We start from the raw sequence: 27844 nt of genomic DNA, 5'->3' as shown, positions 1-27844 counted from the left end.
GTTTAATTTTGCAGGAAATTGCCAAACTCTCTTCTGCAGTGTCTGTACCAGTTTGCATTCTCACCAGCGATGAATGTGAATTTTTGTTGCTCCACATCCTCGCCAGCATTTATTGTCAGTGTTTTGGATTTTAGCCATTCTAACTGGTGTGTAGAAGTATCTCATTGCTGTTTTAAATTGCATTTCCCTAATGACATATGATGTGGAGTATCTTTTCATGTTTATTTGCCATCTGTGTATCTTCTTTGGTAAGGTGGTTAGGACTTGTGGACATTTTCAAGTTGGTTTGTTTTCTTATTGTTGAGTTTTAATAGTTCTTTGTACATTTTGGACAACAGTCATTTATCACATATGTCTTTTGCAAATATTTTCTTCCACTTTGTGGCTTGTCCTCTTATTCTATTGACAGTGTCTTTCACAGAACAGAAGTTTTTAATTTTAATGAAGTCTAGCTTATCAATTATTTCTTTCATAGATGACGCCTTTGGTGTTGTGGAGCCCAGTGTTTAGGTGTAAGTGTTCCCAGAAAAACATGTATTATGGCAGACCTCTGCACAAAAATGGATGCCTTGGACTGCTGGGACATTGCTCAAAACCATCAAATGTATGCATTCATGTGGAAAAAAGTAACATTTAAGTCTATGTTTGGTAAAAAAAAAATATATAAAATGAGAAAAGGCAAAATTATGGTACTTAGAGAAACCACACCTGATAACTCAAATAAGGCTAGAGTTGGTAAAGGTGATATACCATGTCTATATTGTTACTATATCCTTAAGCAGCTTCTTGTATTGAAATAAATGCAGACAGAAGCCTCATCCATTGCATAATCTTGCTGAAAAGTAAAGAATGTGGAATAATCAAGGGTCAGAGGTTGCACCTAAGTCCTATTTATCTGGAAAATATATGTATTAATCACAGGCTTTTACTCTTATAAAAATATCTGAAAATGCAGTGGTTCAAATAAGATAGAATTTTATATCTGGAAAATATGGTCCCTAGCTTGGCAGTCACGTGTTCAGTTAAAATGTGGGATTTCTACTTCTAAATGGAAGAAGTGAGGATGGACGATAAACAGTCTCTGTCACCAAACATAGAATTGCTGGTAGAAGGGATAATAATGCTGAGGTCCTCATGCTCCCCTTTGCTCACCTGGGCCGCTGCAACCACATCCCGTGTGTGTGTCGTGGAGAACACCTGGACTGTGAAAGGAGTCCAGCTGAGAGTCCAAAGGGGATGGAGCTGGACAGCTGACCAGCTCCAGATTTATAAGGCACATTACTTGCTTTGAGGCATTTCTAGGGGAACACTTCGTTGTTGTTAGTGTTGAATAAGAAACAAATCAACAAACATATTTATTGACCACCTAGCGTGTGGTCAATAAATACTTTGCACCTAGCATGTGCAAAGCATTGCCTTGGGAGCTCTGAGAGCTAAAAGAAGTATGAGATGATCCTTGCCTCCAAAAAGCACAAAGTCAACTTGTGTAGACTTAATCTTAAAAAGCAAAAGAGCAATAAGATCATAAAACAATGATTTAACACCTAATTATCCATTATGTCCTCTGGAGCACAAAAGAGCCTTATGGCCCATTGAAGTCCTATCTAAGCTTTCTATTATGTTAGATGGACTGTCTCATGCAAGAGACAGCAAAGCCAAGGCACCAGTCCTGAATAGTAAGGACCAAGAGAAAGAAGAGACTTTAAGAGTGTGTAGACTAGAGACTGATGACCCCACTCAATCCTAACCATCCACCTCCTTACACCCCTTCATGGCCCAGTGAGTTCTATAGAGAGAAGGACAACGGGGTCCAAGGATGGAGAGCATACTGGGGATTGAAGTCCTCTCAGGAATTTTCCTGAAGAAGTAAATGTCATCTATCATTGAAGGATAGATAAAATGGAGGGGGGAAAAGGAGGGCTTTTAGGATTAAGAGACAAAAGTGGGAAAGTGAGAGGCACTTTCTAGACTGGCTAGTTACGCTCGTTGACTAAAGTGAAAGGCTATGCAAGAATGAAGTGAGAGGAACAAGGGCCTAGATCAGTTTGCAAAGGACCATGAATATGCCGTCAAGAAACCTTTTGAATGTGCTGCCTATTGTGGAAAGCAACAAGGGTGGGCTTGGCTGCAGATATTTTAAAATAACACACTACACCTAGACAGTGAAGGAACACTACTTAGCTACATTAGGATTTAAATGTTAGATGGAAGTTGCTAATCACAGTGGTTTCTTCTGGAACCTGGGGCATACACAAAAGGTCCATTTTGAAGATCTATATTTAACGAGCTAAGCATCTTTTACAGACTTTGGTCTTGGAGTGTTTGATCAGTTTTTGTTTATTCTGTTTGGTGAGCCTGGTCTCACACAGCTTTCTTTGGGGCTCCCTAAATACAAACATCTTCAGAAAGGAGAGAGCAGCGGTTCCCTGCCACCTCCCCGGCCTGTCCCTGCCTCAAAGGAGTGTGGGGGCTGCTCTACCATTACTGCTTCTTGGCAAAAAGCCCTGAAAAGGTGGACACAAGGCTTGTACGTTGGTGTTTTCATGGCTGAAGGCAGTTACCCCTGTACCATTAAGTGACATTTCTTTCACTGAAGATCAAAACAAAGTGAGAAGAAAGCTTACTTAGAGTAATTCTACTCTCAGTTACATTAAGGAAAAGGAGAGAATAAGGAGTAATTTAGTAGAGGACATCAGGTACCTTGGAGCCTGAATTTCTAGCACCCTTCCATAGGTCAATGGAGAGCATTTGTTGATGCATTTGTTTGACAAAATCATGCCATGTACATATATTAATGCATTCCCAGTGCCATGCACAGTACCTGGTACATAGGAGAGCCTTAATAAATTGTTGAGTGATTGAATTAAGTAATCCGTGTAAAATAGTTGTGGAACAAACATTGACAAGAACAATCATTAATGTACTTCTGCTTGTAATATAGTCTTTTTTGTTTATTTTTGTTTTAAAAGCCTCAGAAATTTGGGAGCGGGAGAGGAGAAGAAAAGCATAAAGAAAAATATTAAAAATTCATCTCTAATATTGCTTTTCATAGATAATTACTGTTAACATTTGGGCATATTTCTTCTAGTCTTTTTCTATGTAAATCTTTGTTCAGATATAAATTTTAATGTATTTAAAACAAGTACACAACTTGTAGAACAGAAGCATGTATTAAAAAATACTACATGGATTTACTAAGTTTTCTTCACTGTTGTGGTCTTAAAACATAAAAGAAATGTGTATATATATACACCTATATCTTATATGAGTCACCGTTAGCTTAATCACATATATTTGGAGCCAGCTGTATGAACACACACACTTCATATTATGCATGTATCCCTTTTTGCTTTCAATTTTAGCAGCATTCAGTTGTGGTCTAATTAATATTAAACTAAAACAAAGCAAAGTACAAAAAGACAGAAAAAAAAAGCCTCAGAATGTTTTGAAACCATTCAGTTTTCTAATAAATAGCATTCAGCAGTACGTGCCCTTTGTCTACTCTGGCTTTCTTCACTGAGGCTTTAATAAAAGGAATAGAGAAGTTAGAGGCCTGCGTGTTGCCCTATGCTGGATATGTTGCTATTATAGTATATGTTTGCAGCCCCTGAAACTGGCTTCTAGAGAAGCCTCCAGTCCAGAGATCTACGGTGAAGATAGCACTTGGGCCAGCAAAATATTTTAATACACTGGCATTGTATAATTGGACACTATCCTTGTTTTCCATAAGCCTTGGAAGGCTGTCCACATACTTAGAAGTTAAGGCTTTTTTTGAGTACCCTCCATCGTATCAACATGCTAGACAAAATAACAGGCTTTTCTTAAGTATGATATAAAAGGATTTATATGAAGGGCACCTATTGTTCAGTTGGGATGTCCCCCCCCCCCGTTTTTTTCTGCTTTCCTATCTAGCGGTACAGGAGGTACAGCCAGGAGGGGCGAGGGGAGGCTGGTATGCGCTCTCCCAACCCTTCACCACAGACCCGGCTGCCAAAGCTGAAGCAGCCACACAGAGAGCTAAGGAAACTTTAAAAACTTAATTAAGGGAAAAAAAGCAAACAAAATAATACTATAGTGGATTTACTTAGTGCTGTAGCCTTGCCAGGGAAACCACAGAGTATGCATTTATATGTTTCTTATATAAGACATATCTAATTAAAACAGGAGACGGGACAACAAGCTTTCTTCCAAGTTCATTTAAATACATGTTTATGTTGTGTGTAAATCCCTGTGGGGTAATGTAATGATGATCCAAAGGCACAAAAGCAATTTGATTAGGCAACTGTAGACTTTCATGAATACTTTCAGCCTTAAGTACTTAGGATTCCATCGCTATGCCATACCCCGTGCAGAAGCTCTCCACCCCGGCTGAGCAAGCCCCCACACCTGAAGACAATGCTTTCAAGGCCTGGCTGAATGGCCTTCACCTATGTAAGACGCTTTTTTCTCCTGCTCTTTAATGCAAAGAATATAATTGAGCCTTATATTTGCTCCTTTCTTTAATGATTTTAAATTGGACTTCAATTTGGAGAAATTATAACTGTTTGCAAGTCACCTAAAACATCCACATCATGCACATTTGAATAAAAGGAAGATTAAGATGGGGGAAGCAAAATGCCACTCTCTGTTATGGCACAGATTATGTTTTAGGGCTGTGCTTCTCAAAGTGCGGTCCAGCAGCATCGGCATCACCTGGGAGCTTGTTAGAGATGCAGGATCTCAGGCCCCACTCTGCACCAACTGAATGTGCTTCTGCATTTTTAACAAGATATCCAGATGACTAGTGAGCACGTTAAAATTTGAGAAGCAGCAATTTAGGATAAAGGCCTTCTGGACAAATCCATCCTTCCTCAACTCCCTCATGCCCATCTCCTTGAGATATCATGTAGGTTCTCCATGAGAGTTTTGTGGCAGTTACAATGTCACTAGGCAATAGGAATTTGTCAGCTCCCTTATAATCTTAGGGGACCACAATTGTATATGTGATCTGTTGTTGACTAAAATGAATGCAGTGCATGACTGTATTTAAATTTGGTACTTGTGAAAAAAAAAACTTCTTTTATATATTTATATATGGTAAAATAGATTCATAGAATGTTTATTCTGCCAGAGTGCTTGAAAAGGCTATATAATTCCATCATATTCTGTAAAGGAAGAACACACCTGTTTCTTTTTTCTTTTTTGTTAATATAGATCCTATTTGATCTAACTTTGAAATGTATGTTTCATTACTGGCTGCATATGTTGTGGCATTCTCACATTTTTAAATAATCTCACCTGATTAATAACATTATTGTACTATCCAAAAGGCTATTTGGAGTTTAAACACTAAAATTAAAATAAATAAAATAATTTTGTGATTTGCTCTAAAATTCTAAGCCTAATTCTAAGAACTTTGTAACATTTACTGATATGCTTCTAAAGAAATATTGCAACCATTCATTGCTTGTTTGTTTAAACACTATTGGTGCATCCTTGAAAATAGCATTTGAGAAGTTACTGTTTCAGAATAATGTGGTTTCTGGGACCATTGAGGCCCTACTCTTCATTCCATAAATAAATAATTCTTCCTTATCATCATATCTATAGAATGGTACAGAGAGATTAAACACTAATTTTCACTTAATTTGTCAGTCATACGCATTCTCAGCCAGCCTGACTAATAGAAATTCAAATGACTTCACAAAACAAGTCCAAGACCAAAAAGTTCTGTTCCTGCCAGTGATCCTGACAGTCTATCAGATACTTCAGGATTTATCTTGAATCAGTAAGCTCAGCCCAAATGTAAAAAGAATATCATTTCAAGAACAACTCTTTTTGTTACACAAAGGAAAGCCCTCATGCTTATTTATAGTAAAGGGCTTGGGCATGAACCCTGGCTTAGGAATTTAGATAGTCAAGTGACATCAACAAGATAGCAGAATGGGAGCTTTCTGTTGTCACTCCCTGTAAAAGTATCAACTTTCATAACTGCTCGCAAATGAGACTACCTTTGTAGGAGTCTCGGAGTCCAGCAGAGAAGTTTTGCTAGAGCAAAAAGTATGACAATAGACATAAAGAAAAGAGAGTAAGAACAGTTTCACTTTACTCACCTCACCATTCCTCCAAAGTGGCACAGCTCAGTGCCAGGAGAGACTTTGGCCAATGATTTCTTCCACAGGGGAAAATGAGAGTGTATTGACTCACTTTATTGCGCTGGTCTGGAACTGAACCTGCAATATCTCCGGGGTATGTTTACAATGTGAGGTGATGGATACATTAATTAGCTTGATTGTGGTAATCGTTTCACAATCTCTCTTTCTCTCTAAAGACATCACTTTGTACACCTTACGTATGTACAATTTTTATTTGTCAATAAAATACCTAGAAAAATAATATTAAAAAATAAAATAAAAAGAATTTAGATAGTCTGGTCACTTTGTTACTTCAGTTAACTTAAATTTAGTATATGTAACAGTAATGTTATGTTCTACAGTGAGAATTAAGTTAAAAAACTTATTTCTTAAAATAGTGAGTGCAGTTTCTACTATCATCTATATCATCATCATCATGATCATCCTCGTTAACTTCAATCATCACTTTCTATGTGCCAGGCACTAACTAGTCTAAATGCTTTTTACATATTAAATCATTAAATTGTCGGAATTATTATTATATTTTTTTCTTTAATTTTAAGCTTGTCAAGTATGATATGATGAAAACATGGGTCATGCCTTTGATTACAATGTGACTTTATATCCAATTTTATATCCTGGAGGCATAGATTTTACCCTGAGGACAATGGGAAAGCTTTGGAAGCCTTTGCGCTGTGGGGGACATCTGAGTGAGGTCATGTTTCAAAAAGACTAATTTGAACATGTTATGTCCTATTAAGTGGAGATACCAAAAAAAAAAAAAAAAACAACTAATGAAAGGAAATCCAATTAGAAGACTATTGCAATCCTTTAAGCGAGGGATACAAAGTCTAGGCAGGTGGGGCAATGAAAAGGAAAAAAAGTGACTAACAAAAGAAGTCTCAACAAGGATTCCTCAATAACAAGATATAGGAAGAGAAGGAAAGATGTCACAGGTGCCACCCAAGTTTTGAGTCTGGGTAAGTTGAAGAGTGGTGGAGAGAGAAAGGCCTTTGGAGAAAACTGATTAGTTTACTTTGTGACAGGGACTCTGAAGGGATGACAGGTTATCCAATTTGGACTTATCCCGTGGTCATAAAGAGAGGGAGGCTGAAACTCTATGGAGGTCAGATTGTGTGTGAGATTTGCAAAGGGTTTCCTGGCGGTTTTCCAGATAAGGGCCCTGTGAGGGTCTCTGAAGTGGTTAGAGTGGGCCTGACCAGGTGGGGGCAGCAGAGCTTCAGCACTGACAGGGAGTTAATGTTTGGATTGAGATTTTGGATGTGTTTACGTTTGGGGGCTGGAATACAGCCAGTGAAGGAGACTGAGGCAGTGGGACTCTGCAGGTGGGACCACGTGGACAGCACAAATGTATGGAAACCACAGATGAAAAGGTTTCTAGAAAGTCAGGAGGGGGTAGATGTGTAAACAGAAGTGACTAGTGACTTTGAAGAAAGTGATTGTAGAGGAATAGTGAGGCCAACACCAGATTTAAAGAGATTGATTAAATGGGGAATGCGTACGGGGATGGAGAAAGGGGGAATATATATTTTCAAGTCTGCCAATGAAAAGAAGCAGAGTAATAGGATGGTAGTTTAAGGGGGAGGCAGAATAGATGGAGAGATTTTCTTTTTAACCTGAAGTATTCTTGTGAGTATGTATGAGCTCAGTGGAATAATATCATGAAGAAAATAACTGACGATGACAGTGAGAGGAAAAGGCAAGGGGATAATTATGAAGACACTACTCAGATGATATCCTATTGGAATACAATCAATAGTACTGGTGGAAGATTTGGGTTTGAGGAGAGTAGGAAGAAGATACAGATGACAGAGATTTTACAGATCTTTATTAAGAGTGCCAACATTGTACAGTAGGCCCTCTGTGAGTTTTACATTGTGGAGTTAACTAATGGAGGATAGAAAATATTCCCAAAAAGTTATGTCTGTACTGAACATGTACAGACTTTTTTTGTCATTATTTCCTAAATAATACAGTATAGCAACTATTTACATAGTATTTACATTGTATTAGGTATTATACATAATGTAGAGATGACTTAAAGTACATGGGAGGACATGCAAAGGTTATATGCAAATCCTACACCATTTTATATCAAGGACTTGAGCATCTGCAGATTAGGATGTCTGTGGGGGTCCTGGACCCAATCCCCCACAGATGCTGAGAGAGGGCTGTTTAAGTAATCTGTGTTCCAAGTGTTCATTACTTATTTGGAAAGCTTAAGTCATTTCCCCAGAGAAACGTGGTGTTGTGGATGTGGCATGTGGGAAGATTCTGGGGTGAGCTCCTCAGACCCCTGAGTTATAATCACCCCCTGCTTTATAAATGTGGATATAACTCAAAGTTATGTTTTTGCTGTTTTTACTTTACATTCTATTCCTTGGAGACAAGTTTCACTTTTATGGTTTAAAATATTGTTAACTAGATAAAAATCTTTTCCCCCATTTTTGCAAAGACTCTTTAGCATCAGAAAGACTGGACATTTAGTAACTAGATTTTAACATAGTGTCTTAATATCTTGGGTATTTTTCCCAAAACAGAAGTGTCTTCAGGATGGGAATTAGACCATGGGTTCTGAATCCTGGCCACACATTGAAATCACCTTGGGGGAGCTTCTAAGTGATATCAATATGTCAGTCCCACCTTTGGAGGTTTGAATTGAGGCCTAATTTAAGTGGTTTGGAGTGAGGCCTAAGAATTAGTGTTTTTTCCTAGTTTCCCAGGTGATTGTAACATACAGCAAAAAGTTGAGAACCATTGACTTGGACCATTAAGGAATTGCGCTGACACTGTTAGGCAACTTTTTAATGCATCATTTAGTGTAAGCTGCCCCTTCAAACATATGACTAAAATAAAATACATTTCTACAAGCAGTTTCCCTCCTGCCTTTTCTGTCTTTGTCAATTGCACCTCCATAAAGGAAAACTTGGAGCCCTCTTAGATTCAGGTTTTGTTTTTTTTTTTTCATTTCCCATATCCTGTTAGTCCTTAAATCCAATGTCCTTCATAGTCTCATGCCTGTGCTCCCAGAACTCTGCTTACCTCTAGGTAGATCATCAGCCGCTGGCAATCTCTTGCTCTCTTTTTTGACTCAAGTGTAGGCAGTTGAGTTAATCATATTCTTTAGTGCATGGCATGTTGTCGCCATGGGTTCATGTGAGGCCTTCTCTTTGTTTGGATGAAGGTATATATTCATTTATTCTTTCAATAGTTTATTTTGAACATGACTGCAGGTTATTCTTTTTGAAGGACTGCTTTCACCATTTCGTCCTGGTTCAAAACTTCCATTAACTCCTCATTTCTTACCTTGTATGTGGTGAACTGCTTTGTGTGCCATTTAAGGCTCCCTATAATCTAAACCTATTCAATTTAGGAAGTTGCTTAACTTTCTGGCCCCAGTTTCACCATCTGTTAAATCATATATATATGATTCTTTTGGGAGCTGATCATAACCCCAAAAGACACAATCCCAAATGCCATAATTTCAATTGCTGAAACTCAGAAAGATCAAAATCTGTAAAGTCTAAAATCCCCAAAGTCACAATTCTGCAATATCAAAATTTCAAAATATAATTCTGGAAAAACTAATTTTAAAAATTCTTTAAAAGATATTTATTTACATTTTTAAAAGGGAATTTATCAGAGAAACACATAAAAACATGACAAAACACTTCATAGGCTATGTTACACAATAAAATAGGCCAGGGGTGAGGAAACGTTTCATTGTTGGAAGGCCTCATTAATTTAGCTATCATCAAATGGGGCTGCATTCAAGAAACTTCAATTAGATATACTTAAAAATGTACATTATTTTGTAAAAGTCTAACTACTATGTACTTAACAATTTCAAAAAATGAGAATTATTTGTTAATTTTAAAGTTAAGTAACCTTTGAATGGGTTTGTTGTGTCTGTTTTTTGTTGGAAAGTATTTTAATATTTGGTTGCAGCATGAAGGTTTCAGTTGATCGTCTAGATGGGTATCAGTCATTTGTGTCCTTAAGGGAGTCTTGATTTGGCATAGGTAGGAGAATGTGGATTTTCAGCAATAAGTGGTTGAAAAGCAAGAAAGCATTTTTTGGGCATGTTGCCAAAGTTGTGGGTATTCTACTGCATTTTTTCATATTTCAACGGGATCTTTCTTAGCATCAAACAATGACTTTAAAATGTCATGTACTGAGAGCTCAATCAATTCATCTGTAGTTCTTTAGGTGCCTTGGTGATATCATCTAGGTGAAGCTGAAATGCTAATTTGAGTGTGATGTCATGATTCTCTAAGTCAGCGAAACTTTCTTTGTATTCTCCAATTAATAGGTCTATAACAGCTGCATATTCTTCAAATGATTTACATATATCATCCTGCTCATCAATGACCTTTACTAACTGGGGAAAATGTTCATTTGAAATTTCCTTTTGAAGAAGTGTTTTGAAAAGAGAGCTGTTTTTGAAATGCTTGGATTTTTTGCCACATACCATACACAGGCTTAGTTTTATCTTGCAAAGAAATATGTAAGTCATTTTGATTTGACATGACACCACACAGAAATGCTGCGTTCCTACAGAAATCTTCTTTCAATAATTCACACTGCTGATTCTGTTCTTCATAAAATTTAACTATCTGTTCTCACAGGTATAAAGTTTTGGCCAACACCTGTCCTTATGAGAGCCAATGCACTTTAGAATGATATGGCAAATCCACACTGAATACCTCATAGTTCAACTTTAGCATGTTATGAAACTGATAATGCCATGTTGCATGTGCACAAAATTTGCACACAATACTTATAACTTGCTGCAAAGTGTCACTTAAAATAGTAGCTTTGGCACAGAGATTTTGCTGATGCAAAATACAATGAAAAGAAATGAAAGGATCTGGATCTATTAATACTTTTTTTATTTGTGCAATAAACTCTTCATGGTTTCTGGTCATGAAAGGTTCACCGTCTGTACATACACTCACTAAATTTACCAAATTCAGTCCAACTTCATGACACTTATCTTGAAAGTTGTTCAAGATATCTACTCCTTGTGTTCTGTTCACAAGAGTGCCTAAACTGGCCGGGTGCAGTGGCTGTATCCTCATGCCTGTAATCCTAGCCCTCTGGGAGGCTGAGGCAGGAGGATCACTTGAGCCCAGGAGTTTGAGGTTGCTGTGAGCTGGGCTGACACCACAGCACTCTAGCCCGGGGGACAGAGTGAGGCTCTGTCTCAAAAAATAAAAATAAAAATAATTCAGATATCAAGTAAAAATGTCTGAAGAATTCCTTCTGTCTTACATTTTTTCACCTTCATACATGGATGTACCTAATTTAGGATTCCAGAGAAAGAAGAGAAATGAGGGACTATTTCTTGTATTGTTTGGGGCAGCTATAGGTGTTTACTGTGGTTAAAACAGATTTGTTTCTCTCTCTGGGCCACTGAGAATGTGAAGGTTGTTTGGGTCAAAGATGTATCTTATCCCAGACTTTTCATTATTCTCAATAATTTAGATCTTGAAGTTTGACTAACAATAAATTCAAAACTGAGCCACTGATGCAACTGAATCCAAGCCTGCAAATGTGTTGTTTCCTTATCTAATGACAAAGCAGTTTCCAAATCTTTCAACACCAGCCTCTCCCACTCCCCAATCCTTTCTCACTTCAGTTGTACAGAAAAATTATTTAACATATTTGCAAGATGGATTTATTTTCCATATTTTAATGTATTAATTTTAACACAAAGTAACAATTCTGTATGCTCTGTGCAGGTGTTCCCTTTTTCCTTTATTTTTCCTTATTCACCATTTCTTTTTATCTTTTTTGGCCTCAAAACTCTGTTTTTCCAAAACCTTCTTTAGCTGCCTCTACCATTTCTGCTTATGTGGGAGGCAGTCCATACAAGCACCACACCAAATAGTGCAATTTCTGTGTTGATCTTCCCTATGGATATATGAACTTATTATATTTTGTGTGCTCTGAAAGGCCTAAGTGATGTGTTGCACATACAGTTTTGATACATTTCCCTTTTCTTAAAAATATTTTCAAGGCAATTATTTTAGGGTAGATACATGTCCTCTTTCACCTTATAAAAAATTTTGGAGGGAATCTGGAAGAAGTCATAATTATAGATTAGTGAAATTGAAAGGCACTGAGAATTACCTAATCCAGCTGACTTGACACATGAGAAAATCCAAGCACAGAGTGGTTAAGTGGCTTGCTGAATAACACAGAAGAGAAAGAAATACATGGGGGAAGAATACAGAAAAGGGTTGCATGAAGTATAATGATCTGGATTACTAGCCAGGAATATAACTCAGATTTTTATTTTCAGTTCATAGCTATTTTGACCACAAGAGGAAAACTGGTCAGCCTACGTTGGAAGGTCAAGGGAACAGGAAAAGTTTTGTCCTCAAAACACAGCTAACTTTCCAGCCCGTTGTAAAAAAAATAATAAACATTATCTGTTATTATTCTCACTGTTATTGCTTGAGTCCTCTCCTCAAGGCCTAACCACACACCATGTCTTGGCTTCTCTCTCGCCCATCATCTTCCATTTCTGAGCATTGATTCCCCAGTGCTCTGTGGACCTCTTCTGCTCTCTTTAGGCTCAATTAATTTTATTATTATTATTTTTTATTAATTCACTGGCAGAATGTTTTCCCACATTTTTGTAAGAGCTTTGGCTCTGAAAGAAGTATTTATTATACATGTACTTTAACCCCAAAGGAAACCAGAAAAAAAGTGAACTGGAACAAGAAATTAATTTTCAATTTACAGGGACATTAACAGATGAAGTATGGTCAGAAAAAATTTCCTGAAGTAAAATAACCACACTGCCATTCAATCCTTGCCATTAATTGTGGTTTGTCACAATACCAAATTAAATCCGTTTAAAACAAAGTTCTGTTTTTTTAAACAAATATGTTTCCTAAATTAAAGCAAAAGGAAAAACTCCTTTCAAGGCAATAAATATTGGAGTGCTTATTATTTGTAAGGTACTGTGCTGGACCCTGAAAAGGATACTAAAATGAGTAAGTCCCTGTGTGTGTCCTCTTTGTCTTTCAGACTCTTTGCATGGACAGAAGTCTGAGATCTGTGAGAGAATCACTCAAATTCCCACACTCTTGCCTCTTCATCACAGGCAGAAATATGAGGTACATATTATTAAGTATGAAATGTCCAATTTCCATAAGTACTAAGTTTGACAGTTGATATCTCTGACATTTCACTTTGACACTTCTTGTTTTATTTTTATTGTGAAGGTACATCCTCCATCTTGCAAATACATGTTTTAGCTTGTGATTATCTTTCAAAATTTTTTTAGAGTGATTTTTGCGAAACCATGTATAAGTCAAAAATTTGTGTTATTTTCAAATATGAGTTCTGTCATTGAACCAATGCTACACAGGCAGCTTGAAATATCAATGAAGTGTTTGGGAAGAATGTGGCTAATGAATGCACAGTATATTGATTGTTTGAGAGGTTTTGTTCTGGTGATTTTAATCTTGAAAATAAGCCACGTGGGCAACCTGAGACCAAGGTGGATAATGACGAGCTGAAAGCTATAGTGGAAGTGAACATATCTCAATCTACTCTTGAAGTAGCAGCAAAATTTGACATTACTATTCCAGCAATATTGGACCATTTGAAACAATTGACAAGGTAAAGAAGCTAGATAGATGAGTTCTGCATGAATTAAATAAGCATCAGAACAGAAATCGTCTCAAAGCTTGCCTTTCTTTGCTGTCACCACATGAAGGCAAACCATTTCTACAGTGTATTGCTACATGTGACGAAAAACTGATTCTTTTTGACAATCACAAGTGTTCGGCATAATGGTTGGATAAAGATGAAGAGCCGAAACACAGTCCAAAACCTAATATTCAACAAAAAAAGTTAATGGTGTCTGTTTGGTGGTCTAGCGCTGGTATTATCCACTATAGCTTCATGAAAATTGGTCAATCGATTACAGTGGAGGTCTGCTGCAACCAATTGGACAAAATGATGAGGATGCTTGTGATTAAGCACCCAAGACTGGTCAAATAGAGACAGGCCAATCCTCTTGAAAGACAATGCTTGACACAGGTCACACAAAAAACTCTGCTCAAACTACAGAAGCTGGACTTGGAAACTGTCATCCACCATATTCTCCAGACCTTGCACCAATTGACTACCACTTCTTCCAGGCTTTGGACCACTTCTTGAAAGGAAGAATATTCAATTCTCAAGGAGCTGTGGAAAATGCCTTTGGCAATTTCATTGCCCCTTGATCTCCAGGCTTCTTTGTTTCTGGCATAAACAAGCTACTGTTAAGGTGGCAAAAATGTGTATGTAGTTTAGGCACATACTTTGATTAATTGTACTGCTTCTTGTTTGAGATATAAAAAACTACACTTTTGATTCGAAATTGGATATTTCATATTTAATGACCTAATACTTGACACTGTTAATAAGTTTCACACACTAATTCAACAAATAGCTATTGAATATTTACAACAGGTCTAATGCAGGTCATTGATACATGAGTGAAAAAAAAAATCACAAAATCCCTGCCTCCATGGAATATATATTCTAGTGGGGAAAACCAAGAATAAACAAATATTAATAAATAACTATTAACATATAAGTGCTACTGAGAAAATAATGCCGAGGAGGGGCATAGGGAGTTCTTGGCCTGGTGATGCTGAAATTTCAAGTAGGATTTCAAATAGGGTTACCAGGGAGGCTATCGTTCGAAGGCAACCCAAAGTAATGAGTTGAATTAAATAAAAGTGTTAGCCAAGAAGATATATGTGACAGAGCATTCCAAGCAGAAGAAGGAACAGGAAGTGCCAAGACCCTCAGTTGGGATTGTGCCTGGCCTTTTCAAAGATGAACTGAGCTAGAAGGTCAGCATGGTTGGAACTGGCCAACTAGGAAGAAAGTAGTAGGAGAAAACTTAGAGCTTTAAGTGCTAGAGAGACTTTGGGTTTTACTCTGATGAAAAGCCCTGGAAGAGTTTATTAAGCAGAGGAATAACATGATCTGACTTATAGCTTAGCTTGTTAAAGAAAAACTTTAGACAAATTAAATTTAGCAGAGATTATAGGAACAAAGAATGATTCATAAATCAGGCAGCACTCAGAACCAGAAGAGGTTCAGGGAGCTCCATCTAGCAAGCTGGGTAGGCAGTATTTATACACAGAAAAAAAGCCATGCACTATAGAGATAGCTTGATTGGTTATAGCTTGGTGTTTGCCTTATTTGAGCAAAATGTGATGAGTTATTTGCCTTATATGGACATGATCTAATCAGTGGCAGCCTGTGATTGGGTGAAAATCAAGCACTATGTTTTTTGTGGGTATTTTTTTCCTCTCCCCTTCAACACCCCAGCTACTATTATTGGCCGAGACTCAGCTACTTGGTACAAATACATACTCTTAGATTTTGGTTCCTACACAGGAACTCCAAGTTTGGAGGCTTTCGGCCAACTTTAATTTAATTTAAATAAAGTTGGATCATGACCATAGTTGATCATGACCAGAAGCAAGAACACAGACATGGAAGCTAACGCAATATCCAATAGAGAGAGGTGATCATGATAGAGTATGTAGTGTGAAATGGTTGATTTCCGCATACATTTTGTTGGTAGAACCATCAGGATTTGCTGAAGAACCAAAGTTGTGATGGGTGAAAAAGAACCAGGACAAGGAGCTGCTAGCTTTGGAAACCAGTTACATTCTCAGTCTTAGCTCTGAAAAAGGCAGAGCTTTGTCCAGATTTCTTGTTTTCATGCCAGATTATTTAATCAGAATCTTGAGGATCGTGGCCCTGGAAACAATTGTGATTCTTCGGCAGCCACCTGACTTGGGCTAAGGAAGTTCGCAGGCTCAAGGCTCACTGGTTATATGGAAAAGCTTGTACCTTCAAAGTACAATCTGGAGTACAGCACTGTGCAGTGTGGATTGGTGAGCTACTGGATGGCGAGATTACTCTCGCTCTGATGCCTCACACAGAATACAGAAATACTCTAAGATGCCTCAAGTGGGTTGGGTTAACCACGGAAGGGTTCCTGGAGGAGCCCGATTTTGATGAAGGCTTTCTTAGGCCTTTAATAGGAGGGAAGGGACGAAGATGAACGGGAAAAATGGTAGGTTGGGACTGAGAGGTGCCAACAACCCACGCCAGACTTCTGGTTAACGGCCTCTCTCCCCAGGACGCAGTCCAGAAGCCACGACCAAGCGCAGGCGCGACTCCATGAAGGCCACGCCCCTCCTAGAAAAAAACCGGCCCGTTTTCCGCCCGCAGCCGAGTTTGAGCTTCCGGAAGTACCTGATTTCAGAGAGGACCAAACCGGATAGAGGTTGCGCGCCCTGTTCCGCCCGCTTTCCGGTTCTCCAATAAGCGACTGCTCGGTGGGGCGGGGACGCGCCGTCCCTCTGCGCAGGCGCGGTCGGCGGTCCACGCGCGGTGAAATGCCGGGGCGGCACGTTTCCCGAGTCCGGGCCTTGTATAGGCTCATCTTGCAGCTGCACCGGGTTCTGCCCCCGGACCTCAAAGCCCTGGGCGACCAGTACGTGAAGGATGAATTTAGGAGACATAAGGCCGTTGGTTCTGACGAGGCCCAGCGTTTCTTGCAGGAATGGGAGGCAAGTGACGCCCCCTTTTCTTTGCCCCAGACCTTTGTGGACCCTCGGTATCCCGGTTTGTCCTTTCAGAGACCACCTATCCGTGCTCGTCCCTAGTACCCTATGCAGGATCAAACAGAGCGGCAGGCTATTCCGTTTTAATTAAACAGCGAAAAGCTGTTTAGACAACAGTTCCCAAAGTTACTTCCTGAGACCCCCGATTTCTCCCACGGGTTCTTCGCCGGAGCAAATCCCGTTGCTCAGCGTCTCCAGTTCAGCTCAGCTGTTTGAGCTCCTGCAGATGCCAGGCGCTGGAGGGGTGAAGGTGGGAGGTCACAAAATTGAATCACCACCGAGTGCTCAAAGACCTCAGCGGCTTTTTGTCCCCTTCAGTGCCTTTGCACGTAACAATATTAATAAATTAAATGATCTTTCACTTAGTTCTTAGACTTAGAGATTTGTTTCCATAATTTTTTTATTTCTTGACTTTCAGCGCTCTTGGTTGGGTTTTTAGTAATTTTATCGCTTGACTGAGAGAGAAATCAGATAACATGAAAAAGACTGTTGGCGATTACGAGTGAAGGAGAAAAATGCTGGTCGGATTTAAGTCTGGCGAAAGTTGATTTCTCCTAAGTCTCAAGTATTGTTACTTTGTTATATTGCCCTGCACCGTTGCACTAAATCTTAAGCAGACTCATGCATTAGGGATAAGTTGTTTGACTTTTTTTTTTCTTTTTTTTTTTTGAGTGAAAGAAACAAAAATATTCAGAGTTTTGCTGGGGGCTGGGGTCCCTATAGGATTGTCCATAGTTCTGACTTGGCAAATATCAAGAAATAAATTGGGAGATTACAGCGACTTCTCAGGTATTTGAAAGCATGAAGTGTTGGTGTGAAAATAGAGGTAAGCGACACTTCAGCCCAAAAAGTTGATGGCTGAAGAGGTGATGACTGAAGACTGCTTTTGAAAAATCATAAAGGTTATGGCTAGGGTGAACAAAGAAAATTTTCACTGAATTCTGGAATTCTTGTTGGTAGAATCATTGAAGCTTTAAGGAGGGGCATTTCGAAAAATGGTGAAATTTAGAACTTTCTTGAAAGTCATGGTGTATTTGATGTAATTTGCTTGCCTGAAGCCAGAGAAGTTGAATCTTTTTTAAATGCACACCTTCTTTGAATAAAGTAATTTGGTCTGGGAGCCAGAAGAACTGGATTCAAATTCAGGCTTTCACATTTGTTGAGTGCCAGATCACTTAATTTTTCTAGTCTTATTTTCTCATCTGTGTAATAATGACAGTATTTACAATATGCATCTCAAAATTAGTGTACGTAAATGTATTTAAAAGCACTTTCTATATTGTTAATTGCTATGAAGCTGCTGTATTAAGGTGTTTCAGTGACATCTTTTAAGTTAGGTCAGTTTGTGGCCAGACAGGAAGGAGAGTGTAGCTCTGTGCTGGGAAGAAATTAGGCTGCTTTGAGAAGTCCTAAGTATAAGAACTGGAAGCCTTTTAGGGAAAAAGTAAGAAAGAGTAGGAACTCAGAATAAATTGATAATGGGCTGAAGGAGGGGAGAGAGTGTAAAAAAAGAACTGGGTAAATTAAAAATGTGTTTTCTTGGTAAGGGATTTAGCTTTTAAAAACTTTTGGAATAATTTTAGAGTTACAGAAGAGTGACAAAGACAGTACAGAGTTCCCATACGTCCTACACGCTGTTTCTTTTTATGTTAATATCTTACATAACCAGGATACAATGATCAAAACTAAGAAATTAACATTGCTGCAATACTATTAATACAGGCTTTATTCATGTTTTGCCAGTACTTTTCACCAGTGTCTTTGTTCTGTTCCAGGATCCAATTTGGATCCTACAATGCATTTAGTCAGTCTTAATCTTTAGTCTGTGACAATTTCTTAGTCTTTCCTCTCTTTTGTGACCTTGACACCTTTTTGAAAAGTGCTGGTCTCTTTGTGGAATACCTCTCAGGTTGGGTTTGTCTGATGTTCATGATTAGATTGATGTTACACATTGGTGAGAAGAATACCACAGGTGTGAATTATCACCCTTCTCAACACCTAATATCAGAGGGTACGTGATATTAACATGACTTCTTATCATCGGTGATAACTGTGATCACTTGGTTAAGGTGATATCTGCCAGGTGTCTCTATTGTAAAGTTACTGTTCTCCCTTTTGAAATTAATACATAATTTGTGGCAGGTGCTCTGAGGCAATGCGGATAGCCTGTTTCTCTTTAAGCTTTGCCAATGAATGCTAATCTTAGCATTGATGGATTTTGCCCTTGTGTTCCAGTGGTGATTTTCTATTTCCCCGATTGCTTCTGAATTTATTAGTTGAAATAGTTCTGTAGGGAATAGTTGTCCCCTCTTCCCTATTATTGATCTAACATTTTTACTCATTTTTTGGAATGAAGGAAAAGAGTGGCTAGAACCCTGTAGTTAATACACTGGTATCTTGGTAAAGATAAATTTAAAACTTGTGAGCTAACTATTGGGCTAAAATAATAATTCTCACAGTTGCAAGGCAGCTTAGTCTAAGCCTGGGAGTTAGAAGGGGTAGGATGGATCCTACCAAGAAAGATAGTGTGCTCTTCCTAAGAGTGGGGCTAGAGAAGATGCTAATGATTTGGAGGTGAGAAAAACCTTGCTAGGGCAGTTTTCACAAGAGAGCAGTATATTAATACTTCAGCCTTCCAAGTCTCTTTTCTCCCCACATGTTCTTCAATACACCTAATTTATGATTATATTATACTAGATGCCACTGGATAAGGCATGGATTTATGTTTTTGTTGTTTTTCAGTTCATGGTGATTACAAACTTGGCATATGGTATCAGAATATTACTATCGTAATGCTTATGTTTACATCAGGCTAATTGAGAGTAACACAATTGTGGACTTTCAACTTAATACACCATGTAGAGTTTAGTTTCTGGGATTCCCTCACGCACTTCTAAAATTTATTATGGACTTGAATGGAATCTTAATTTGTTTTACGTCAATGGGCAAAGTTAGGTACCACTGGAGAAAAGAAAGTGAAAAGGATCAAGAATGCTAGAGGACTGTATTAGGAAGAGTGTTTGCTAATTCCTTTCATTTGTGATCATGGAAAACTGGTAAATAGTAAAGTTCAGCTGGGGAAGTTTCTGTTAAAGGGCCAATTGAGGGAAAGTGGAAGGAAAGTATTTCATTTCATCCTAAGTATGAAAATATGAATGCATATTTACAGAGTAAATAGTGAATTTATATAATTTCATACCATAAGAGTAAAAAAAATGTAAGTTCAGGCAGAGTTGTTGGGACTCTAATAAGGAAGCAGTTTTGATAACTGGTTTATAAAATATCCATTGTAATCTCCTAAGTTGTTTAGGAGGCTACTATTAGAAGTGAAATTAGAACTGGGGTCAGGGATCTTACTATGGCATTTTTAAAGTTCTGACAGTACTCAGGTTTGAACAATAGCTGATTTAAGTAATGCTTTCCATTTTTCTCTCTGTACCTACCATTTATTTTCTAGAAAATCAGAATAAGCATTGAAGATTAAATAGGTAAACCATGTTAGAAAATATAAGACAAAGAGGAAAAAACAGTGTGCTCTCAGGAGTTACTTTGAATAGACTTATTATCTTATTAATCATGTGTTTAATTTTCCCTTTCCTATCCCATTTATTTATGTCAGTTGCCTTCTTGCCTGGTTTCTATTTTCCTAAGTAGCTGCTTTATCTGTGTGTGTTGGGGGAGTGTTTTATGTGTTAGTTTTGTTTCTAGAAACAAGCAAAAAGGCGTAAACATTTTATAGATTTGGTCATTTACTATTGCCAGAAAATGGGCTAGATATTGTTGGGACACAAAAATGAATAATAACTGTATTTTATTTGCACAGTGTTTAAAGTTTAGTAAAATAGGCAATTGTAATATAGCATGAAAGAGTGTCTGTTAAATGCTATGGGATCAAAGAGGAATGGAAGAAGTTAAAAGCCACATAAAATGCTTGAGCTGAGTCTTGAGCTAGTCGAAGTTACTATGTCAAGAAAAAAACTTTCTGGAAAGAGGGAATAACGTATAAAGAGGCATTGAGGTAGGAAACAGTATGACTTTTTCCAGAAACTGTAGTGGTGCGTTTGGAATTTAGTGTCTTACGTGGAAGATTAGGAAGAGAGAAAGCTAAAGAGATGGCAAGAGACAGGATATTCTGCTGAAGATTTTAAGTTTTTATTTTGAATCACTGAAAGATTTTAAGCAGTGGTGGAAATGATTCAAATTGTAGTCTAGAAAGATCACTTTAGCAGCCATATAGAAGAATAATTGAGGGAAAAGCCAAATTGAAGGTAGGAAGAACTGTTAGGAGATTGATGTAGTAATCCCAAATATGTATATGCCAAGACAGGTGTTGAGAATGGACAGTATGGATTTATAAATTATCTTTTTTTTTTTTTAAGGTAGAATGGGTCTTGACTTGGTGACTGATACAGTATTAATTGGGGTGGGGGTAGAGACAGAATGGGTAACTCCCAGGTTTTGGAACATGATACCAATAACCAGAATAGACATATAGGAGGAACAGGTGGGGAATGAGTTCAGTTTGGTTTGCTTTTTGCTAAAAATTCTGGTCAACAGTTAAGTGAAGATGTTCTGAGGTATGTATTGGTCTGATACTCAGGAGACAGACTGTGGCTAGAGACAGAGGTTTGGAAATCATTAACTATAGTTGGTAGTCCAAAGAGGTGGATGGAAGTGCCCAGGTTGGATATAGCATATGGGAAAGTGGTCAAAGATAGAATACTAACATTTCGGAGTTAAGAGAAATGTATTTTTTTCGTCTGTGTTTAGTTGTTCCTAGCCACTTCTGCAAAGAACATACTTTTTTCCTTCTCGATTATGTTTAATTCTTTTTATTTTTTATTTTTTTTATTTTTTTTTATTCTTATTTCAGCATATTGTGGGGGTACAAAAGTTTAGGTTATGTATATTGCCCTTGCCCCCCCACCTAGACTTGTATGATAGTCTTGATATCATAATAAAACATTTGCTTTTTTGTTTTATTTTGTTGCATTTGTTTGAGAGGAGGAAATGCTTCAGATTTCATGTAGCCATCCATTTGTAGCTCACATGGGATATCTTTTTCTTATTACAACTTTGAAGTGGATTATCAGATAAAAATGTATGATTAAGTGGCATGTCACCTATATTTAGAGTTTTCTTAACTTAGTATAATTAGGATTGGATGGCTATTTTGCTAGATTTTATAATTGCACGTTTCTCTTACCTAATTTGGGGGCCTCATTTTGTTGCTTTTGAACATCCTGATTTATAGTTTGTATTTTAGCTTGTGGGAGAAAAGGAATGAATTACTTCTCTGTTTAGTAAATGGATTGTGTGTGGGGGGGATACATCTACCACGTATGCGTGGGTCACTTGGGTACCTCTCAGTTATATTGTTTATTCTACATGTTACTCAATGTAGCTTTTTTGGTAATAGTTTATGGTGATGAGTCACACATACCTGTTTTCTATATCAAACTTTACCTTTTAAAAATACTTAGTTATATTGTAGTCCTTAACTAACAGTTTAAAAAGGGATACAAGAAAAGATACGAAACAGTATGTCTTTGCAACATAAAATGTTTTCTTTTTCCCATGTCTAAAGCTTTTGGATTCTTAGTGAGGTTTTTAAGATAGTTATTATTTATGAATATTTAGTTTTTACTGGTGTCATGAGATGTGTTATGACTGCTTAAATGCTAAAATAACTAAAAGTTTAAAAAATCATAATATTGCATATATTATTGACTTTATAGTACATCCTTGGAAAATAGAAGTATGTTTTATATAAACGATTCAAAATTTGTTTAATTGTCAGATTTAATATAATGATAATAGCATGATAATATGCTAGTGGTCATGGTTCTGAAACAGTTGTGTGTATATAGATAACATGCAAGAAATTTGAAATAAGATTTTGTACAGAATTTAAGTAGATAAAGGATTATATATGCGTGATATTAATTTTACTTGTTTTAGTATTTTATGAAATATTTGTAGTTTAGTGTTGCTTAATAAGAACATTAGATGCTTATGAAGTTTTATATAGGGAGTCAATCTGAATTGACTCAAAGAGAGTTCCTGACTGCTTTGTTAAATAAACCCTTTTTTTCAGCTGATACACTTCAACTTTTTTCTTAAATCAAAGTGTATATTGCAAAATATCCTTTGAACTATAAGCTCTGTTAATATTAACAGTATTAATAATTCTATTAATATTGCCATATTTGTCCCTACCCCACCAAATTGACTTTTAAATCAATGTAAATGGCAATGGAAAGCCACTGACAATTTTTAAGTAGGGAAGAGTCATAATAAAATCTGCATTTAATGAAAAAAAAAAAGTGTATATTGCTTATGGTTAAAATTAATAAGCATAGGAGGGCTTATGATAAAGATTAATATATACTTTTCTGTTCTTTAGTTTATCTCTTCTAGGGACATTTTTTGTTTTATTTTGGTCTCTTTCATGTGTAAAATGTCTTGTGAATTTTGGTTACCTGTCCATATTTACAAAGAAAGCAATAAGAAACAGAGCTCTGCATATAGGGTAGGCTTGTTGATTGGGAAATAACCTTTAGGGTTAGAGTTTCAATTAGTCTTCCTTGTGTTTGCTTCCCACTCCTGTTTTCTTACCTACCTAGAATTTGAGTTCATTTGATTTTGGCGGTTCAGCTTTCTCTTTAGCTGTATTCTCCTCTGTGCTCTAGCTGTGGCTTCCTTTGTCTACTCTGCTTCACTAGTTACACTCCTGCACTGTTTTCCATCTTCAGAAAACTGTTGAAATCACTTGGATGCCAATGGCTCCATTCTTGTTCTCTTAGTTGTGATGAATCACTCCTTTTAAAAATTCCTTTACTACCAGTTCAGTAGGATTTTGGAAAGGAGAAAATAAGGAATAAGCTCCTATAATATATCTAGTCTGCCATCTTTACCTAGAAACCCTCAATTCTTTCATTTTAAAGATGAAGAAACCAAGGCATATAGAAGTAAAATGACTTATTTGGTATCACACAGCTAGATAGTATACAAATCTTGTGTTCTTACCTTATGAAAGTCTAGTTAAAATTAATTTTTCCAAAAAAACTGTTTCACTTTTGTACTGTAAAATAGTTACAGATTTTTTTTCTTTGAATTTTCCTTGTTTGACTGCTACAATTTGTTTGTTTGATGATTCTTTTTTATATTTTTCCTGAGGGAAAGGGAAGTTTCTTAATCACCTTTTTATCTTCTGTACCTCTAGCATAATGTCTTATAAGCAAATGTTTAAATATTGTTTAAATAATTTATTTTTCTGTTAGCCTGAGTTGTTAATTGCCTCACATTTTTGCTTCAAAGACTTTTTTTAGTAATGAGAATGGAATGCCGGGATATAAATGTTATTAATCTTTCATATTAATCAGGCAAAAATACAGTATGTATTTGTTTTCCGTGTAATTTTTTTGAAAGGTTTTTTTGGGCCTCAGTTGGCTCAATCGGGAAAATGATATTTTGCCCTTGAAATTTTAGGGATGGACCAAAAAGTTTTCTTTTACCTCTAAGATGTGATTATGAGTTAAACTGTTGAATCAAATGGCTTAACCATGCTCACTTTGGCAGCACATGTACTAAAATTTGAACCATACAGAGAAGATTAACATGGCCCCTGTGCAAGGATGACATGCAGATTCTTCCTGTATACCTCTGTTTTGATTTTGATTTCATCATGATAGATCTGCTATTTCCTTGTAAAAGACATTTATTGTGTGAATTAATACAAAGTAGCCAAATCAAGCTGTATAGCAGCTTCAGACACATACCTGACCAAAAAATTCCCAGTAAGCAGGTGTGACCAAATTGTAGTAGTCATTTACATCTCAGAATTATCAGCACTTTTTTCAGGAGCTGGTTATGAAAATGTTCAAGTTGGTCTGACAGCATTTTATTAAGGATATTTGTCTATATGTTTATTCAGTATAATTAAATAAAAATTGTGTTGCCTTCAGCCAAAACTGAGTAATTATGACAGCTCTCTTCTGTTGTTTTATAAAGTTTATTTCTCAAGAAAATGGGAACAAATTTTGAGTTTGCTCAGCTTTTTACTGAAGATGCTGAAAGCCACAGGTTTTATTGCCTAACCCAAGCTGTTACTTTTAGCTGTGAGATGATGGGCAGCAGGCTGAAATCAGCATGTGGCTGTACTCTTTACACATGAGGCTGAAAATGGTTCCTGGTGTTAGAATGTTCTAGATGTAAAGGGGGAAGGTACAGGTACACATGAATTAGCTGGTGGTACAGTTGGGAGCTCTTTGTGCCTGTGATCTATTGGATTTTTTTCTGCAGGACGTACGTTCTCTGGTCCTTCCCCATTTTCTATTCTTCTAGATGTCAATGTAGTGCACTGCTACTGTTTTATCCACTTGGCCATAGACTCTTTTTCTAACAGCTGCATACTCTTTCTGTATACTACTTGCATTGGCAACTTTGTGTCTTTGACCTTGTACACTAGCTTGACATAGTGCTGTCTCTCATTTCTTGTATGAATTTTCTATAGAATATGCAATGATACAGCATTGCCATTCTTCTGTGGAAAGAAAACTTTTGATGATGAAACAATAAAGATTTTAAATGTCTAAAAAAAATGGCTTAACTCAGTTTATACTTTTCATTGGCACCACTGATTATTCCCTTTAATCTTTTCTGTTAGTTTTAGGGTTATGTGTTAGTATAGCAATAGAATGGGTAATAAACATTCAGTATATTTTATTTGTCTTTGAAATATTTAACATTTAAGATAAAATTAAAAACTCTTAAAGATAGTTAGAAAGGCAAATGGAATATATTTGAGATTAACATATGATATATTAATATAAAACGAGCTTATTTAGCTTGATAGAAAACTTACAAGTTCAATAAAAGAATGGGGGCCGGGCGCGGTGGCTCACGCCTGTAATCCTAGCACTCTGGGAGGCCGAGGCGGGTGGATCGCTCAAGATCAGGAGTTTGAGATAAGCCTGAGCAAGAGCGAGACCTCGTCTCTACTAAAAATAGAAAGAAATTATCTGGCCAACTAAAATATATATAGAAAAAATTAGCCGGGCATGGTGGCGCATGCCTGTAGTCCCAGCTACTCAGGAGGCTGAGGCGGTAGGATCGCTTAAGCCCAGGAGTTTGAGGTTGCTGTGAGCTAGGCTGACGCCACAGCACTCACTCTAGCCTGGGCAACAAAGTGAGACTCTGTCTCAAAAAAAAAAGAATGGGCAGAGGGGACTCTTAATAGGTCATTCTATGATTTATGTACAAAAATGTTAATTGCTGTGTTGCATATATATATATATATATATATAGTAAAGTAGTGTGTATGTCCAATGATAGAAGAATGAAATAATACAGCCATACAATGGATGGGTTAGTATGCAACTATTAGAAATGATGTTTCAAAAGAATTAATGACATGGAAAACTGCTCATGAAATAATTAAATATAAATAGTGTTTATCTTTGGGTGATAAGATTAAGGATGATTGTAATTTTCTTTCTTGGACCTCAAATTTTCCAGATTCTCTGGAAAAGTGAAATACCAGCATCTTATAAATTTAGTTCCTAATATTGCCCTTTACATTTTGTAGGCTAAACTTGGACTTTTTCATGTTTTGTAAATGTTAATGTCAGCTATGTGTTTTGTACGGCTTCTAGTTGAGTTTTGTAAATGGAATGGAAACCTAAACGTGTAGACTCAAAATTAAACTTTATGTGGTTACTCTTGTTTACCTAACCATTAGAAGAAATATTTAGAATCCTTAGGGCTCTGAACTGAAATCAGAAAAGCATCATCATGGTTATCTATCTGGTATCATCAGGGTCATCTATCTGGTATAGTATTCTGTCTTTTTAAGCAACTTGAAGAATATCACGTTTAATTTCTTAGAGATCATACTTAAATATTCAGTGATTCTCCAGTAACTTAATTTGATAAATTAAATTTCTACTTAATAAGTTTATTCTGTATTTTAATTTTTTATCCTTTCTTTTTCTAAGTTTTGTAGAAAGTTGAATGAAAGCTGACAGTGAGGCAGTATTGGGAAGGGAGAGAGGTTAACTGTTGATTTATCTTCTGACAGGTCAGGGTGAATGGAAGACGAGTAAACAGGCTCCCTTTTTTCTTGGAAACTGATAGACTTACAAAAGAGATTCTAGGTGGGTATGTGTCCACCCATATATTGTGATTATAAGGTCTAGTAGTCGACTTTGTAGTCTGGAATTGAACTTTATCAGTATACATAGATATAATCAGATTCTTGGCATCAGACTCTTGCTAATTAAATTTATATCATATTGAAATATAAAGCAGAACGCTGAATTATTCTTTCTGCTGCTAGGGGAGCTGGTAAGAGGCTCTCCTTTTCCAGGAATTAGAATATATATTTTCTTCCAGGAGACCCGTTTTCAGATGTCTCAGAGTCCACTATTTTTTAGATTTTAGAAAGGTAATAAGGAATATGTAGTGAATTTTAAGAAACATCCTAGAAGAATCTAGGAAGGTACTCTGTAATCAAATACATAGATATATGTGCAGAAAAACATTTGACTATTCACATTAAGTGGAATAAATAAAGACTTCATGTCCATTTAGGTCAGGTTTTGCTGCCAGATAAGTTCTGAAAGAGCTTTTGTTTTTAAGAACTTCTTTGATTTCTAAATTGCAAATAAGGGATGGTGGACCTCTATTAGCTTTCTGGGAAACTGAATTAGTGTTTAGAAAGTTGCCTGGTAAACATGGAATTAAAATAACGGGAAGTGGGTAGGCATGAAAGATTTTTTCATCAGACCTCACTGTGTCTGCAGTAGAAAACATGCCCGTAGTGATCATTTTTGTGGGTCCTACAGCTTCATTGCTCTTTTTTTCCTGAACAGATATTAGCTAGTTTGCCCACAATCCTCTGGTTTGTCAGCCACCTTCTTTCTTTTGAGGCATTATTGTTATTACTATATGTGATAATAGATTAAGCTACTTAATTTAGTCTTCTGGGCTTGAAAGATTTCAGATTCTTCCCACTGTGTATAAATTTAATTAGCTTACTCCCCAAGGGAG

The 27844-nt window shown here is 36.9% G+C and overlaps 1 protein-coding gene and 1 non-coding gene across 2 annotated transcripts in view; both read left to right on the top strand.

The window, feature by feature from the left end:
* Positions 1-16564: 16564 nt before the first annotated feature.
* Positions 16565-27844, top strand: part of SDHAF3 (succinate dehydrogenase complex assembly factor 3) — a 53884-nt gene continuing 42604 nt past the window's right edge. The window contains exon 1 of the mRNA XM_069462294.1: positions 16565-16738. Within this exon, the coding sequence (XP_069318395.1) occupies positions 16565-16738 (174 nt within the window). The remainder of the gene's footprint in view (positions 16739-27844) is intronic.
* On the top strand, positions 24358-24464 carry LOC138377677 (U6 spliceosomal RNA). The gene has a single exon (XR_011231842.1). It is a non-coding gene; the product is annotated as a U6 spliceosomal RNA (small nuclear RNA).

This window comes from Eulemur rufifrons, chromosome 29, assembly GCF_041146395.1.
Source record: "Eulemur rufifrons isolate Redbay chromosome 29, OSU_ERuf_1, whole genome shotgun sequence".
Taxonomy (NCBI): Eukaryota; Metazoa; Chordata; class Mammalia; order Primates; family Lemuridae; genus Eulemur; species Eulemur rufifrons.
The sequence above is the reverse complement of the archived record's forward strand: the minus strand, read 5'-3'. Positions and strand labels throughout refer to the sequence as shown.